At 42.0% G+C, this 18487-nt stretch overlaps 1 protein-coding gene across 7 annotated transcripts; it reads left to right on the top strand.

The window, feature by feature from the left end:
• Positions 1–54: 54 nt before the first annotated feature.
• Positions 55–14869, top strand: LOC311528267 (cytochrome c iso-1/iso-2). 7 transcript variants are annotated; one of them, XM_084643069.1, is made up of 5 exons: positions 55–285; positions 3143–3435; positions 5217–5316; positions 10876–11050; positions 13360–14869. In XM_084643069.1, the coding sequence occupies exons 4-5, from the start codon at positions 10882–10884 to the stop codon at positions 13506–13508; spliced, it is 318 nt and encodes a 105-aa protein (XP_084499195.1). In that variant the 5' UTR covers positions 55–285; positions 3143–3435; positions 5217–5316; positions 10876–10881; the 3' UTR covers positions 13509–14869. The 7 variants fall into 7 exon arrangements, with proteins under 7 accessions (XP_084499195.1, XP_084499199.1, XP_084499197.1 ...); XM_084643073.1 differs by lacking the exon at positions 3143–3435 and having other exon boundaries at positions 5263–5316; XM_084643071.1 differs by lacking the exon at positions 3143–3435.
• The last annotated feature ends 3618 nt before the right edge of the window (positions 14870–18487 follow it).

The following is an 18487-nucleotide window of genomic DNA, read 5'->3' as shown; positions in this document are numbered from 1 at the left end:
GGGCAGGAGCCGGCGTCATGCAAGGGGGAGATGCGCTGCTAGACAGTGGCGGAGGCCAGGGAGGGTAGCGCGGGCTGAGAGTCGCTAGAGGCAGGGAGCCCGCTGCACAGGTGCCAAAACGGGGTGTGGGTGGCACACTTGTGTAACTGCTGGATGGTCCAGCTCAACACCCCTTTCCCTGGGTGTGGTGCTAAAGGCAGCCCAGTGACTAGATACAGCCACTCTTCTCGAGCTGATACAATGCAGTGCCCTGCCAAAGGAGATATTCTTCAGTGGGAAAAAAAGGTACACATCCACCCTCCTAAAAAATTTCATGTGTGGTTGTTGGTGGTTAAAATAATTGAGAGTTTGTGTAGGTGTAAAATGTCTGCAATGAGTCTCAGAGCAGCTCCCAGATGTATCCTAGTTGCTGTTCTGTGAGCCTGAATGGTGCTTCATTTTCTGTAATCCACTGCACATATCATTTCTCTCCATTTATTTATTTATCTAAACGTTATGGTTTTATGGCTTATTCTTAGCACACCATCATTTATCTTGATTAACACTGTGCAGATGAATGTTATTTAATGTATTATTTAATATTAAATACTCAGCTCTCTAAGTGGTGCTTTTCAGCAGTAGATCTCACAGCACTTTTACAAAGTCTCAGGGCCCAATCTGGTAGGTAGATTGCATGTAAGAGGAGGGGGATCAGCCACCTGGAGGATCCCACCAGGCTTTAGGCAGGAGCTGGGCCCCAGGACTAAGGTGGCTTTGTGTATGCTCACCAGCATAAAGTTAGGTACCCAGGGAATTTAGGCATCTACAGGATTAGGGGGAAGCTCGGTGGGGGTTTTGAGGATCTCAGTTTTTGATTTGGGCACATAAAGTAGTAAACAGGCACCTAAATCCCTTTGTGGATCTAGCTTCTAAAATTATTTTCAGAAGCATTTGAGCAGGTTAGGTGCCTAAGTCCCATTGAAATTAATGGGTTAGGTATCTAGCCTTGTTAAGCGCTTTTGAAAATTCCATAGGCACCTGTCTGCATTTTTAGACATCTAAATAGCTCTGGAAGTCTGGGCCTTTGTTCCTAGCTGTATGATCTTGCCTATGGCTGTATTAAAAACATTTTGTTTGAATGGGCACAGCTTACCAAACAATATAGATCACTCTGTATGACTGCCCTGTCATCATTTACCTCTCTTCCAATCTTTATATCATCTGCAAATTTTATCAGCAGTGATTTTGTATTTACTTTCAAGTGATAGATAAAAATATTGAATAGCATCAGGCCTAGTACTCATCCCTGTGGAACCTCACTAGAAAACACTCCCACTAGACTACCAAGTCATTATCACTCTCTCTCTGGCTGAATGCATTTTTAATTATTTATACACAGTGGAACAGCTTTAACAGGAGATACAAAGACCTAAATCAAAACATCCCATAGCCCAGTAGTTAGGGCATTCATCTTAGAGACAAGAAACTCATGTTCAAATTCCTTCTCAGATGGTGGGGGAAATTGAACTAGGATCTCTTGCATCCCATGTGAATTCTATAACTGCTGAGCTAAAGGATATTTCTGTCTCCTTCCACATTTTGTGTGCTGTTAGGTATGCACCACCACTGTTGTTTCAAGAAACCACTTAGATATTTGACTCCAGGAGAGGTTTCCTAACTGTGAATCTCAAGAAGCAATAGGACACCTAACTCCCTAAGAGGGGGAGGGTTAGGCCACACCCCTCTCCTCACCATCTGCTACTGGCTAGTTTAGGCAGCTCTCTACCTAATCTGCTGGGTTTTGTGGATCCCATTCTCAGGTGCTTATCTCTTTGAATCCATTCCGGTAGGGAGCCCAGGTATCTGCCTGCGGGTTTGTTGATTCCACTGTGTGTTTAGGCACCTAAAATGTAGGTGCTGCAATGCTTACTATTACACAGCCTAACTCCTTTTGTGGAGTAGGACCTGAATGCTTCATAATTTTTAATGTATTTATGCTCACTACACCCCAGTGAAGTAGGGAAGTCCTATTAGCCCCATTTTATAGCTAGGAAACTGAGGTAAAGAGAAACTATGGAACTTGCCTAAAATCACAAAAAATCTGTAGCAAAGCAAAGGTCTGGCATAGCAAAGAGGAGCTACTTACATTTGATCTACACTCAAACACGGAGCGTACACCACACAAACCACAACAGACTTGCAAATTTTATCACCATTTCACCCTTGTCCTGCGGATTTCTTCTAAGATACTGCCTTAACTTACCCCTCACTATGCCTCAGAGACCACTATAATGTATGCCACAGGAGTGTTGTCAATCCCCATGGCCAGAGGACCCTCTAATGCACCTCTGCTGACACAACCTACAGAACTTGGTGCTGAAATAAGGCATAATTGATCCATCAAGGTACACATGCTCCTCTTGTCACATCACAGTGATAGGTCTGCCAACCTGCTCTCACTAATCCTTCCATCATTCAATACAACTACACTCAACATAGTGAATGCAGCTGGAGTGCATGCAGATAAATTCTGAATGTCAAATCTGTGGAACACAACACACCACAAACTAAGGCAGTCTTGGTTTCCTCTGGTCTACTTATTATAGCAATGCTGTTCCTAAACCACTCCCACTGGCTCTTGCCAGCGCCAGGGAACAGAGGTTAAAATTTAATTCAGAATTAATGTCACAAGGATTAAGGAATGTGAAAGGCGAGATGCAGCAGATTCTGTCAGATTTTGCTACTCCTATATCTACGAAGAAGGGGATGCATTTTTATGGGGATACAAAAAACAAACAAACCAACACACACACACACACACACAGAAACCCCAACACTACAGTGTCAGTTAGTAGCAAATCCTGATCGAATGTACTTTCTGACTCTATCCTGCTACAGACACCTCCGGCTCTTGTCAGAGACCAGCAGAAAATTACCAGACCATGTCCTGCATCTGGACAGCAGCACAATGCAAAGTCCAGGCCCACTTCTGCTCCAGCTATAGCCCTGTCCTACATTCATAGGGCCTGGCAGAATGGTCTCTGCAGTATCATCTAGTCCAGTCTAATGGTAGGAGTCCTGCCACTTCCTCCTGTCAGGGAGATTCCCCAGTGCCCTCCCTACATACTCCCTCTCTCACGCCTCTTGTCTTTTATTGCCCTAGATACCCCTGCTGGCTGCTCCATAATGGCTGACTGTTTACAAAAGAGGGAGGAGATCCTTTTGTTGGCTTGAGATACCTGGAGAGTGTATTGCAGCACGAGTAACAGCAGCTTCTTCCTGCCTACCCACAGGGATTTCTTTACCATCATGGGTGCTGGCAATGTGCTCTGGCAGGAATGAGGACTAACAGGCACATATTTACCCTGTGAAAGATACACACTTCCCTTCCTCTGGAGCTGCTATATAGAAGCTTTAAAATAGACGTAATGGATTTCCCTACTGACTGGGTTGCAGGTGGGTATGGTTGGGAAGAAGCTGGGAATGAGAGACAAAGTGTGTTTTGGGGGGGCTTAGTGCAATCTGCCCCACTCCCCAGTTCTAGTAGAGGCAGGCGCTGGCGTCAAAAAAAATCTAACAGACTTTAATACAACATCCATCACTCATTGAGATGCTCCCTATGCTACGTATTTTGGTTTCCCCTCTTCATCCCATGGGCTGAGGATGATGGATAGCATTCCGCCTCCTCAGAACAAAACTTTAGTGTCATAGGGAGATGGCTACAGGTCCTGTTGCCCAGGGGCACGAATTCTCAGGACAGAACTCTGGGGGGTGGGGAGGAGAAGGGCTCCTAAGAGCTTAGTAGGAGCCAATAGCATCACTACATCTCCTACAGGCAGTTGGGCAGAGAAGACACTACTTTCCAAGTGCCGTTAACGGCGACACCTGGCGACGCGGATGGTAGGTTCCAGTCTCTAAGGCCCGCCCCCGGGCCCATGGGTGCACCAATCAGCAGGCGGAGTGCTGAATTATGCGGTCTGTGATTGGATGATTCTATTGTGACGCACACTCCTTCCCCCGGAACGGGCAGAGAGTGCGAAGTGGCTGCGGGGTTAGTTATTGGGGCTGTTCCCGCCAGTGAGAGCGGCGAGGGGTGGGCTCATCTGCGGGTGGGAGGTACCGGGGGAGTGGGCTCATGCAGCGGGGCGGGGTGGCCACTCCTGAGGCCGCGGCTCGCTGCGGGCTGTAGCGTAGGCGGGGACTGGGCGGGTGCGGGCAAGGGCAAGGGCAAGGAAGCTTTGGAAAGGGATCCACCTGTCAGCTCTGAGGCGGAGGCCCAGCTGCGCCCGGGGTGCGGGATCTTGGTGGAACAGGAACCCTAGGGAGCATCCATAGGCACCTCCCTGTGCTCTGCGTGCGAGGGACTTCCTGTGGGGTCTCCCTTGCAGGACTTTGCGGGGGGGGAGGGGGGAAGAGATTACCTATACTTCAGGGACTGGCGCCCAATGTTTTCCTGCCACATGTTAGTGCTCCAGGGCTTAACATCCCATGAAAAGGGATCACTGTAATCATTGCGCAGCTTGATACATCTCTCCAGCAGGAAAATCTTCCTACCATGCAGTCAGAAGTTTACTTAATTCCTTCCAGTTACCGCTATTTCCACCTCGTGGTACTAACTTATATAACCCCACCCCCGCCCCCCTTTAAGTTTACACCTTTCACATAGTTGGTTGTGTTTCTCACCTCTTTCCTGCCCTTGTTCAGCCACATGATGCATCATTTTTAAAACGTTTTCAGCATAATTGTTCATATAATTTTAATGGGAACTTCCTTACTTGCAGAACATAAAGAGCACACTTAAAGTCCTACATAAACTCTTCAGCCATAACATAGTAAAAATCATACATGTGCTGCTTGTTTGCAAATGAAATTGTTTAGAATTCAACTTACTTTTACCCTATATTTAAGTACCAGTGATGTGCTCAACATACAGTCCTTCCCCTGAAGAGCTAGTCAACTAAAGTGTGGGGAATCACGCTTTATTCTCTTTTAAAATTTTAATTAAGCATTTTTAAAAGTCTATACTGATTTTCTGGCTATAGAAACAATTACAAGTAGACTAGTGATGAAATATGATTTGACATGTATACATGACTCTTCTTTCCCTCCCATTCTGCTTAATTGTGAATTGCCTATTGTGTTCTGTAATTTTTAACTTTCTATCTAGGTGTCAGCCTCAGTTTAATTTAAACTAGGATGGTAATTAAGACTGATATTTTATTCTTGTTTATGTACAGTTTTGGGACCCTTTAAAGACAAGATTTCTTATCATTCTGGTTTCAGCTGGAATGTAACCTTATCTATCGGGGACTCAAGTAATCAGTTTCTGGACTGAAGGTAAAGGCTGCCAGTCACTTAATCAGCTGTTATAGTTCCCAGCTCTGTCAAACTGAGGTGTTTCCAGCTGTGGTGATTATTCAAAGAGTTTTTTTATATTAAAAAAATAAGTAGGGGAATTATGGTAGGGATTAGATTAATGACTCAGAAGAGAGTCCCCTTAACTTCCGTAATGTCTGTGCATGAGCAGAACCTGAGGTACCTTCCCTGTATGTGCCAGCTATGTCACTTTGATGTTCCTTTGAAACACTGGCATATCAGAGGAGAGCTACTGCTTTCCATTGCAAACAACATGGAAGTTAAATTGTGCTGGATTAAAATGGGTTAGAGTCAGAAGAATTAGTATAAACATATTGTGTGGTCAGGGTGGTTAAAAAAATCCATTTTAAAATGGATTTTTTGTTTAAAAGTTGGATTTTATTTAAGTTACAGGTTTGTTTTTAAAAATAAATTTAAATAAAATTAAATTTGAAATTGACAGCCTGTGTTAAGGCCTACGCTTACTACAGTCTACTAAATAATATTAAGCAGTATATATGTGCTGCCAAGTTTTAAAGAAAGTTAAACCACTGAACTGGTAGAAGTCACCAGCTAAGCATCTGGAACAAGATCTTGCTGAAGTGCTAAATTAGCTTCTGACAGCAGTAGCCTCTTCTGCAGGTACAGACAGAGTATTTTTTTCACTTAAGTAGTTCTGGTCAATGACTAGTTCATTCAAAGTTAAGAAATCAAATGGGAGTTGGAGGGGAAAAAGGCAAGAAAGTTTGTTTTCCTCTGAAAAAGACTAGGTGTGAAGATGAGATCTACTAGTCTAAAATCTTGAACAATCACTTAAATTCACAACTGAGATATATTTTCTTTGTTTAATAAATCAGTTTTAAGTGCAAGATATATTTTTGTATCCAGGACGTTTAAGATAGTTTTATTTAGTAAGACAATTGTTGTTTGTGTATTTAACAGAATTTGCATTTACATCCAAAGAGAGCTTGACGGGGTGGGGGGAAAAGGTCACAAGTAAAAAAAAGTGTGTATATAGACACATTTTCTAACAGTGTAAAAATTAAGAATCTGAATAACAGTTATACAATTGCTTGTGTGTGTGTGTATGTATATATATATATATATATATATATATGTAGAGTATCTTCCTGCTTAGCAAAAAAAAAATAAATAAAATAGAAAGCTCCACATTTAGTGTAAAGGCTGTATTTAGTTGCAAATCAATATTCTTTGTTACCAATCAATGAGAATCAACCTCTCTTTCAAAAAATAACAAAGGTACAAATGAAAAGAAAATTAATCTTGGTTTTCTGCTTGGTGAATTCAAGTCATAATTAAAAATCAGCAATTTAAATTATTTTGATTTAAATCAATCCACTGTGTGTGGTTCTGTATTCTCTTAAAATTACTTCAATTACAGATTTCTTCAGTTCACATGTCAAAAAGTTACTTTTTCTAACTGCCAATGCTACAGACTCAATGTGGGAGAAAACAGAACAAAAACCCACAGCTTGTTTTTAAATCTTGTATATAATCACCAGTAACAGTTTCCACAATTAATTAATTCCACAATTAGCTGACAATTTTCCTGCTGTATGAGACAAAATAAAATGGTTTGCTCATTCATAGTTATAGTAGCTTTCTAGTGCCTACTGTAGTCAGTTTCCTTTTCTTAGTAAAGTAAATTAAGTACGACTTAAAAGCAGGGAACAGATGCCTTGAATAAGGCCCATCTCTGCATAATCATGTTGAGGTTTTCAAACGCACTAACTCTGGCCTAACTCTGCTTCCACTGTAATCAATGGCAAAACTGGTTGACTTTGGTAGGAGCAGGGTTAGGCCAGAGTTAGTGCTTTTGAAAAAAAAAAAAAAGAAAATTTAAACCTTAACTCTGATTGGCATCTCTTGTAAGTTTGAACTTCATTGTGTTTCTTAATTTATTTTTTGTATGTTTGCACTTGAAACTGAACAGTCCTCCTGTTACAGGTGGAAAAAGGAAAGTTGGTAGGTAGGTAAAGACCAAAACAGAGGGCCACATTGTGCCCTGATGATCCACAAGTGACTGGGGACTTTTCTGTACATGAGTCTTCCCCTATTTATCAGCATCTTCTATGGTACCTTCCCTTTGGAAACTTTGGAGAGCCCTGGAGGATTGTGGATCCATTTATGGGATAGCAGGATGTTAGGCTGGCTCCTCTATTCCAAGCCTGCAGAGTAATACAATATAAGCAGTTTGGGAGATCTGCACAGAAACTAGTATAGTTGTAAAACCTGCCCTCCCTCCCTCAATGTAAGATGTCAAAGAAAATTTCATGGGGAAACTCTCATGAAGTCTTTTTGCTACTATATAGGTTTGAGATTTGGACCAATATTTTTAAGGGTGGTCAAACAAGCATTCTACAGAGAAATCATACACATCCAGATTCCCACACTCTAGTCTGTTTCCAAGTTTGGAACTCCAATTCTCAGATTTTTGACACTCTGAGGCATTTGCAGTTGGGAAAGAATATCTCCCCTTCATTCCTTTCCAACTGTCACGTCCTCAACTCCATCTAGAACATCTTCAGTCAGTTCCTTTCTGACTGGTTAGTGAAGGTGCTCCCTGCAGGAGATGCTTACTTGATTGCTATCGCTGTTCCAGCTCTTTCTAGGATGCAGCCTTCCTTTAGGAAGCTCCATCATATCCATCTTTAGTTATGCAAAGTACTTGACCTCTCCGCTTCAGTTTCCCCTTCTTTAAAATGAGGACAATTACATGGAGCCTTTTGTTTCAGATTTTAGTGGCAACCGCTTTTGAAGCCTTTTTTCCACTTTTGAAGTAAGTCTGGGATTTGAAACAGCTATTCCAAAGTTTGTCGGCCTTTGGAAGTTTGGAACAATTGTCTCCTACAAGCGTTCTACCTGTGGTGGTTTAGTATAGTGACCATGTCCTGAGCAAACTTGTTGGTCTGTCAGGACTGAGAACAATTGCCTTGCCCAAGTGGTTGTTGGGTTAGGCTTGCATTGCTAGGCTTTTAATATTTGTCCTCTTTTCAGGGGTTCATCTGTGTGGAAAGAGTCCCTCAGTCTGTGCCTCACCACATAGCACTTGAGTAGCCCCAGGCAATTCTGATGGTAGATGACTAGCCCTTGGGCAGTGGTTTTCAGACTGCAGGTTGTTACTCAGTACTGGGTCACAGAATGTAAGGCAGTGGGCATTAAAAGTCCTATCAGTGGTGCTGCTCGGCTAAGGCACGCTAGTCCCTATCTGTTCTCACACCGTGCTGTGCCCCAGAAGCAGCCAGCAGCAGGTCTAGCTCCTAAGCGGTGGGTCATGGGGCTCCGTGCGCTGCCCCGCCCCGAGCACTGTCTCTGCACTCCCATTGGCCAGGAACCATTGCTTCCAGGGCGCAGTGCGGTCTGCGGTGCCAGAACAGGCAGGAAACCTGCCTTTGTACCCCTGCTGCACCACTGACCGGGAGCTGCCAGAGGTAAGCCCGCGCCCCATCCGCATGCCCCAATCCCCTTCCCCAGCCCTGAGCCCCACCCCAACCCAGTGCCCCTTCCTTCATCCCAAACCCATCATCCTCAGCCCCACCCCAGAACCTGCACCCCCAGCCCAGAGCCCTGATCCCCTCCTGCACCCCAACCCCCCACCCCATTACTGAGCCCCCCCAAACCTCGAACCCCCTCCTGCATCCCAAACCCTTCATCCCCAGCCCCACCCTCACCCCAGAGCCTGTACCCCCAGCCCAGAGCCCTGACCCCCTCCTGGACCCCAATCCCCTGCCCCAGTCCTGAGCCCTACTCAGGACTCTGATTCTTTATCTGTCAAGATGAGATCTAATATTGAATATCCCATGTTAGATGCAATACTTTTTGAGTTGATGTAATATTTAGAAATTCCAAGCATGTGTTAGTACTGGCACAATTAGACCTCCAGCATGCGTCACTCCAACTGGAGTCCCCCATGATCAAACAGCTTTTTCCCCCCTACACATTATAGTTCAGCTCTTTACATACCTTACTTGTCACCCTGTTTCCTACGGTGATTTGGTGGTCTGTAACAGACACCAGCTAATACACCATCTAGTGCTTTATTGATTAGCACATTGATCCATAAGTATTCCTGGAAACAACTCCAGTTCTGGCCAGAGTTAAGGCATATTCTTCTATGCGTGGCAGAACCTGTATCAACCATTGTGCTCTTTTATCCACTTGGATGTGGAGTTTTTGTTGCACAAAGGATATATGTGGTATTCCTGTGCGGTATTCTTCCAGTAGAAGGCAGCTGTGACTCTGCCACTTATCAGATTGAGAGGTTTTCTAGGCAGCTGCTCAGGTTGCTGGGTAAGTCTACACTAATAGAGGATATATTCCTGTAACTTGAGATAGGATGTCTCTGTGTAAATATCTGCCAAAGTCTCTAATAGAAGAGGTCAGAACAAACAATGAAAATAATCCATAAAATCCAGTCAAGTAGGGTTTCTTTTTTTGTGGACACTTGGATCAATCTGTGATTCTGTTACAGAGGTTGGTTTACAAATGGGGCATCTCCCTGCATCAGAAGGTGAGAGTTTCTTTTTCACAGGCAGATTTCTGGCAGTTTCAGGGGGAGGTTTCTTGCCCCTTTTATTTCTAACACAGTTGCCATGTTTCATGTAAACCCACTTTTATACTCTGCTGAATATGTGTCACCTCTCTGTGGTTTCCTTATAGATCTGGTCTATTTCAGAGAGAAAAAAACAAAACAAAAAACTTTCAACCACTATATGGACTAGTTAAAGATGGTACATTGTCTCTGTACCTATAGTAAAATGTTCTTTTGGCCATTTTGATGCCAGAAGCATCAGTCTTGAGACCTTTGTCATTTAGAAGGAAATCTTTTTAAATTTTTATATAAAGGGATTGTTTTGATTGTTGGTGACATCAATTAACCTACAGACGCTACTAATTAGATCGTTCATTCATTATTTGTGGTCATTGAATTTGTAAAAGATTAGGAAACATAGGTTAAAATCTTCAACACCTCTTTCTGCTCTTTGTTAGGTAAGCGGTCTATATTGGTGTAACAAGGCTCCAGCTAGGGAAATGTTCTTGGGCAGGCACAGTGGAGATAGTTGTAAAGCTGTCTTCCAAGAACCCTGGTGTAAGGGGTATGCTAGGATGGGAGGGATGCATCAGCAGTGGGCCACAATACTGCAGATATTCTGGGCAGAACTTTGACCCTAGGATCATCTCGGAGGGTACTAAGAGGTGTCTTAGAGCCACCTTAGCCCCCTTACTTCTGGCTGCAAGTTTTGTGTTGCACCTTGAAGAGAGGTAGCACAGAATCTCAGCTATAATGGGTTTAGCTGGCTATACTAGAGTTTATTAAAAATAAAAAAAACAAACCTGTTCACAGAATGGGCAAATGACATAAAGGACTTGAAAAACTTTCATATTCTTACACTTTTCTGAGAGCCTCTCTCCTACTTTGCGAGACAGAAGTAAAAGTGGGGTAATGATGGTAAATGTAACCAAAGGTAATCTTTTCAAAAATATTGTACAATTTCACTTTTCTGTTTTGCTTTGTCACAGACCAAAATGGGGGATGTTGAAAAAGGCAAGAAGCTCTTTGTTCAGAAATGCTCTCAGTGCCACACAGTTGAAAAAGGGGGGCCGCACAAGACTGGACCAAATCTTTGGGGTCTGTTTGGTCGCAAAACAGGACAAGCTGCAGGATTCTCTTACTCAGATTCAAACAAGAACAAAGGTAAAAACAAAAAGGTGACATGGGGTGGGGTGCAGGACTGGAATCATAAAGAAGAAAAATTAATTCCATTCTTGCTATATCTTAAAAATCTTTACAAAACTACCCTCATAGCTGTTAAATGACAGTATTGCAAGATGAACCTGAGCCACATCTTCAGAAGCAAAGTGCTTTTTAACTGAAATTTTAGTATCCTTTTCCAGCACATCTCAGTTTTTTTTATATCTGGCTATTTACATCCTTTCCAGGATTTTACATTAAAATCTGCCCTCTGACAGTGCCTATTTCTTGGAGTGATGCTGGTCCTTTAGTCTGATCTTGCTTCAGTTGGTCACTGCTCTCTACTGGCATTGCATTGGTGTATAGTCTCTTCACTTATTGGCACTGGACTAATTTTAGCCCTCTGATTATTATATGCTGACATGTCCATGTGTACTGTTTTAATACGGATGATCTTGAAAGTAAAGGTGTGTTTAAAAGTACTGTTACATAAATGAACACCATTGTATCTAATTTGGGTCAAGGTATTAATTGCAAATATTATTCTTAGTTTAAGTTCTTTGATTCTTCAGTTTTACTGGGATCCCACCGGGGGAGGGATTCAGTCTTATACTGGGATCTTAATTATAGAGATCTATTCCTACAAAGAAATCATGTATTTCAGTGTTAGTGTCTGTTTTGAAAGTGCTCATGTGAGCTAATAGTGCAAGGGATTACTACAATAAAGTACATTTAGACATCCTGATGATGGCTTACGACTAGGACATAATACGTCAACCATATTAGTCAATTTATCTCCTGAAGAGGTCAGACATAAGTGGTGCTGCTATTACTAATCTTTCTGTAGCCTTCAGTACTGTTGACCATAATCTGTCATTGATATGCCCGTGAGAATTAAAGGTGGAAGCTAACACTGAAGCTGTTTCATCTTGTGAGTAGTTCCATTCCCTGCTCTAGCACTCATTGGCATTAGACCAAGGCACTACAGGGGTTCACCTCTAGCACTCCTGTTGATTATATCTTTGAGCCTGTTTCAGTACAACTTATCACATCTAGTCCAGACCCCGCTGAGGTAACAAAAGTCCAAAACAAGAGTTCACACAAACAAAAGGTTCTTCCACCCTGCTTAGGCTTCTCATCAGCCCAGCCTCCATGCTCACTTCCCAGCCCCTTTCATCTACCTTTAAGTCTTTCTGATACCTTCCCTGGAGTCCTTTCATGGTCTCAAAGCCTTCCTCAAGAACCTACCTTACTCCATGTAGGTCCTCCTCTAGGAGTTTTCTCAGCCCTTATGAGGCCTGGTTTCAGGATGTCGCCTGACCCCATTTAATCCTGCCTCTTCTGGTTAAAATGGAGGTAATTATGGCCCAGGAGAGCTGACTGAATAAGGCTGGCTGCCCCAGGCTTCCTGGCCTTTAAAGGGGTGAGCCACCCTGTTACACACCTGTTCCTGTTAGAGAAATTCCAGAGAGTAGCATTGAAACTGCTGTTTCTTTCTGAAGGTTCTCTATTGCCACCCTTCATGTTCAACGTTTATGAACCTACTGTGGGGGGAAATATAGTGTGAGCTAGAGTGTCAGTATGCAGATAATCAGCTCTACATCTTTTTAACAGAATTACAGGTTGCTTTCCCTGTGCTCTGTCAATATCTAGGAGAGACAGACAATAACTAAAGCTAACTGTTTACATATCTGGAGAAGATGGAAGTGCTGCTGACTTGGCAGAGGGAAATGCTTTAAAGAGCTGGCAAAATTTAAAACCATTGTGTGTAATCAACAGTTTCTGTGAACACTTTTGCCAATAAATGGACAATCTCAGGATTAAAAAGAGAGCTTGCTCAACCCTAAGTAAAGATCACATTGATTTAAAACACAAATCTGAATACATTACTGGAAAGCATTGTCTCTACTGGCACTTGAATTATGAAGATAATTTGTATAGATTAAAAGTAGCAAACATTATTCAAAAGTGTTCAGTTTAGCTGAACTGGCTTTAAACATTAATTTTTCCAAGATGCTAAATATAATCTGGATTATTAAAATGAGTCAAAAGTAAATACAGTATGTACCAGTTGTGTGTTTAATGTGAAATGTGTTCAAGCAATAATGAAAACTGGATTTAATTTATCATTAATTCTCATTCTTTTTTCCTCCTTTGAATTTAGAACATAAACTGAGTAGCTTACTTTCAGAGCTGCATACCCTAGATTTTGAGATCTTGAATATTCTTGATATACTTAGCTATCTGTGGAGTCAAGTGGTATGACATTAATAAAATGTAAGCAATTCTTCATTATTGTTTAAACTTTCCAGGTGTTGTCTGGAATGAAAATACACTGATGGAGTATTTGGAGAACCCTAAGAAATATATTCCTGGAACTAAAATGATTTTTGCTGGCATTAAAAAGAAGAATGAGAGAGCAGATGTTATTGCATACTTGAAAAAGGCAACATCTTCATGAAGTGTTCTTACAACTACCGTGATGTCAGAAAGTGTTTCAAAATTTGAATCTCTCTTGTATCAGTATTCATGTTTCAGTAGTCTGTTAATATTTGTTTATTAGGTACTGGTCTTAGCATCTGAAAATATGAGTCTTTATTTGATGTTTGCTAAGCCTACTACCAAAACAAATTAAGGGTGAGCACTATGTAAACTATTTCTATGATGGTAAAGGTGTGGGTATGGCTCCATACAGATATTTCAAAAGAAAAATACTGTTCCCTTTTCCAAGGAGCTTCCAACTGAAGGGTCCAGTCCTGGAATTATATATACATAACTGGAATTATACATACATGTAACTTTACATTGAAATCAATGTGACTGTTCAAGTTAGTACAGTTACTCACACGTGTAAGTGGTTGTAGCAATGGACCCTAATACTTCTTCCTTGAAGATTTTACTTAGGCAAAATTCTCAACAAAATCAGTGGGGGCTCAGCATTTTGCAGGATTCAGCCCTAATTTAAAAGAGCAAGGGTTGACAAACAATGGAACTGAACTACGGAGAAAAAGCCAGTCAGCTTTATATCAAGATGTTAGTATAAAAGTGAAGCTCAAGGGATTGGAACAGCTACAGTTTGATCTGTAAATAATTTCAAAACTTTAGCTCACTCCTTGTATTAGCGTTTCTTTATGTGTTAAAAGGACAAACTGTCGACCAATCAGCAATCTCTTCATTACAGTTATAGTTTTTTTTCACTCCACGTGTTCACTCCATGAGTCAAATATATTAAGGTATCCAGCCCCCTTACTATAAAGAAACAAATAAGGTCTGACATAGCTCAAATGATGGTAATAATAGCACGAATAATTTCACCTTTAGTTCATACTCACAACTGTTCTGGTAGCCTATAGAAAATGTAATGGTTTAGCCTGGGCCTGGGAAGACAGGATTACTACATGAGCCGATACCTTACTTGGGTATTTTAGAGAATTCAAGAATTATACGTGCATGGAAACTGATCTGCCTTTCTCACTTCATTAAGGCACTTCAGGCTCAGGCTGTGAGGGTCTCATTTATGCTGTACCATACCTATTCTAGGGCTATAAATCTTGCACCTTCCAAATGGCGAACCTTGAAAATGAGGTTGGAGTGGGGATTGAGGAAATTAACAGTAGAGCGTACATCTTTAATAGTGAAATCTGCATCTATTTTATATCTTTTTATTAGACAAACTGCTTAGCTGTACTGCTGAGAGTACTAAGTCTTCCCAGGGTTCTGTAAATACTGAGGTGTTAACTTACATTATTGTTAAAGGCAGTACTTTCATGTGTTTGGCCACTGATGATTTGTGCAGAATATATCCCAATAACATTAAAGATGTTAGTAAAAAGAAAACTTATAAAATATATTGAACATCTAAATTTAATTTTAAATCCTTTCATTTTTTACAAAACTAGTTAAGCACTACAGTGTAACCATCATATATATATTAAGTACTACAGTGATTGATGCAAGAGAAAAACCATCTTGGTGGTTATCTCAAACTTTTCCAGAGTAACAGCCGTGTTAGTCTGTATTCGAAAAAGAAAAGGAGTACTTGTGGCACCTTAGAGACTAACCAATTTATTTGAGGATAAGCTTTCGTGAGCTACAGCTCACTTCATCGGATGCATACTGTGGAAACTGCAGAAGACATTATATACACAGAGACCATGAAACAATACCTCCTTCCACCCCACTCTCCTGCTGGTAATAGCTTATCTAAAGTGACCACTCTCCCTACAATGTGTATGATAATCAAGGTGGGCCATTTCCAGCACAAATCCAGGTTTTCTCCCCCCCCCCCCCTCACAAACTCACTCTCCTGCTGGTAATAGCTTATCTAAAGTGATCACTCTCCTTACAATGTGTATGATAATTAAGGTGGGCCATTTCCAGCATAAATCCAAGTTTAACCAGAACGTGGGGGGGGGGGGTAGGAAAAAACAAGGGGAAATAGGCTACCTTGCATAATGACTTAGCCACTCCCAGTCTCTATTTAAGCCTAAATTAATAGTATCCAATTTGCAAATGAATTCCAATTCAGCAGTTTCTCGCTGAAGTCTGGATTTGAAGTTTTTTTGTTTTAAGATAGCGACCTTCATGTCTGTAATTGCGTGACCAGAGGGATTGAAGTGTTCTCCGACTGGTTTATGAATGTTATAATTCTTGACATCTGATTTGTGTCCATTTATTCTTTTACGTAGAGACTGTCCAGTTTGACCAATGTACATGGCAGAGGGGCATTGCTGGCACATGATGGCATATATCACATTGGTGGATGTGCAGGTGAACGAGCCTCTGATAATCCAGACTCCAGCGAGAAACTGGAAACCTTTGTTTTTTCCTACCCCCCCCCCCCGACGTTCTGGTTAAACTTGGATTTATGCTGGAAATGGCCCACCTTGATTATCATACACATTGTAAGGAGAGTGGTCAGTTTGGATGAGCTATTACCAGCAGGAGAGTGACTTTGTGTGTGTGTGGGGGTGTGTGTGAGAAAACCTGGATTTGTGCTGGAAATGGCCCACCTTGATTTTCATATACATTGTAAGGAGAGTGGTCACTTTGGATAAGCTATTACCAGCAGGAGAGTGAGTTTGTGTGTGTGGTTTTTGGAAAAAGCGGGGGGGGGGGAGGGTGAGAAAACCTGGATTTGTGCTGGAAATGGCCCACCTTGATTATCATACACATTGTAAGGAGAATGATCACTTTAGATAAGCTATTACCAGCAGGAGAGTGGGGTGGAAGGAGGTATTGTTTCATGGTCTCTGTGTATATAATGTCTTCCGCAGTTTCCACAGTATGCATCCGATGAAGTGAGCTGTAGCTCACGAAAGCTTATGCTCAAATAAATTGGTTAGTCTCTAAGACGCCACAAGTACTCCTCTCCAAACTTTTCCATAGCCTCCCCATCATGATCCCCATCCCTCTTAATAATATGGAAAAGGTAGCATCATTTTAACCCCTCTGACATTATGACCCAGAGGTTGGGAATTCACATCTTAAAATTTGTAGGGTAGGTTGTCTGCAAGTTCTGGCAAGTATCACTGAAGCAGTTTAGGATCCGTTCACATTTCCAAGGTCAAAGCTTCACAATCACAAGAGCTAGACTTTTTTTTTTAATGAAAGGGAAGGGAAAGGCAGATGGTTGAAACCCTCCTGAAACCTGTTTGACTCTTTCCCTCCAGCACCCAGGTTGTGACTCACAGGTTAAGAACACTTGCCTTGGACAATTAAACAAATTAAAATATACTTCAGCATGGTTGAGGTCAGCCTTAGTTGAATGAAGAAAGCACCAATACAATTCCCATTTATTGATATAGCGCCAATCAGGTATATAGGTATTGTTCATAATCCCTACATTGTTCTAGCACTTAGCAACCAAGCCTTGCAATGCTCCTTTGAGGCGGGGAAGTATTATAATCCACATTTTAAGGAAGGAGTAATTGAGGGCTCAAACAGTTAAGTGACATAGTCAAGAGTATAAGTCTGTGCACAGCTGGAACTAGAACCCAGGTTTTGCTCCCATACCTGTTCTTTTAGCTACAGACAGACAATCCTTCCTCTCAGTTTACAGGTAAGAACACCTTGCATTAATTGTGTTAGACTCTACTATTAAAATAATGCAGCCACCTGTAGTTTGGAGTGACAATTTGATTAAGGGTTTGTAACTTTTCTAAGTGACACTTTAAAACTTGCCTGGAACAGCACTATGTCACTTGCCCTCCAGAAGCTGGCAGTGTTAGGACTTGATCCTGCTCCTGCTAAATACAGGGAGAATTCTGCTTTTGATGCAAAGAGAAGTATGAGTAGGCCTTCCAAGAACACTATGAGGGTCAGACTTCTACGAACTTGCTACATCTCTGACCCAATTTTTTCATCTGTAATAGAAGGTAATATTTACTCTTACTCCAAAAAAAGTGTTGTGAGATTAATGTTTGTACAACACTTTGAAGCTGCAATAATGATATAAAATGAACATGGCACACGTCCACCCTAACAGACAACAGCAGTTGTCCCACAATGCCCCATTCTGTGAGATAGTGACTGCTCTGGCCACAATTGTGGATTCCACTGCCCAGGGGTCATGGAGAACAGAAGCCATTTCCAATTTAAAACTCCATGCATGTTTTTGAAATGCCTTTTCCTGACTGCCACCTTGGCAAGCACAGCTAGCAGCTCTCCCTTCTTGTGTGCAATTGCCCAACTGACCATATTGGCTTCCGGCACTAGAGGCACTCCTTCCTGGAGTATACAGGAAGCATTGGATTTCCTGGGCCTGTGAGGAGAAGAGGGTCTAAAGATCAGCTGCAGAAACAAACATCTGCAAACAGATTGCACGGGTGATGCAGACAAAGGGGTAAGAAAGGGACCAGCAGCAGTGCCACAGGAAAGCGAAGGAACTGCGGCAGGCATACCACAGGGACAGTGAGGCCAACAATAGATCTGGTGCTGAGCTAAACAGACCTGTCACTTTTATAATGAGCTTCATGCCAAACTTGGCAGAGACTCCACTAGCACCCTGCAAACCACTGTGGATATCTTGGAGGAGGATGAGACTGAGACCCTTGCTGTGAACAGTAAAGAGAAAGAGGTGGAAGAGGAGGAGGGAGACATGGCAGGAGGGGATAGTCCAGCCATGTCATGAGCCAGGACCTGTTTGAGACTACACCACAGTCTAGCCAGTCCCACCAGCTGAGGATGAACAAGCCCAGTAAAGGGGAAGGGACCTTGGGTAAGTGTGTGCATGCATTTTTCCTTACAAACTTTCAATTTAAAGATGGTTCCCAGCTCAAGCCTAAGTTACAAGGCACAGGTATTGACTTCAAGGTTCTACTTGTACAAGAAGAGGTAGCAGTACAAACAAACAACATAGAATGCTTGGTATCTGCTTTTGTTTCCCCTTGAGTTAGGGGTGAGCAGGCCCATGCAGAGCAGTTTGTTTATGTGCATAGG

This window comes from Lepidochelys olivacea, assembly GCF_965140295.1.
Source record: "Lepidochelys olivacea isolate rLepOli2 genome assembly, chromosome: 11".
NCBI lineage: Eukaryota > Metazoa > Chordata > Testudines > Cheloniidae > Lepidochelys > Lepidochelys olivacea.
This window is presented reverse-complemented; position numbering and strand designations above follow the sequence as displayed.

What these genes read in the sequence shown, in the direction of transcription:
- LOC311528267 (XM_084643073.1), top strand. Translation starts at nt 10,882, where the DNA reads ATGGGGGATGTTGAAAAAGGCAAGAAGCTCTTTGTTCAGAAATGCTCT. An exon ending in AGATTCAAACAAGAACAAAG is followed by an intron (nt 11,051 to 13,359) that starts GTAAAAACAAAA and finishes TAAACTTTCCAG; the next exon opens with GTGTTGTCTGGAATGAAAAT.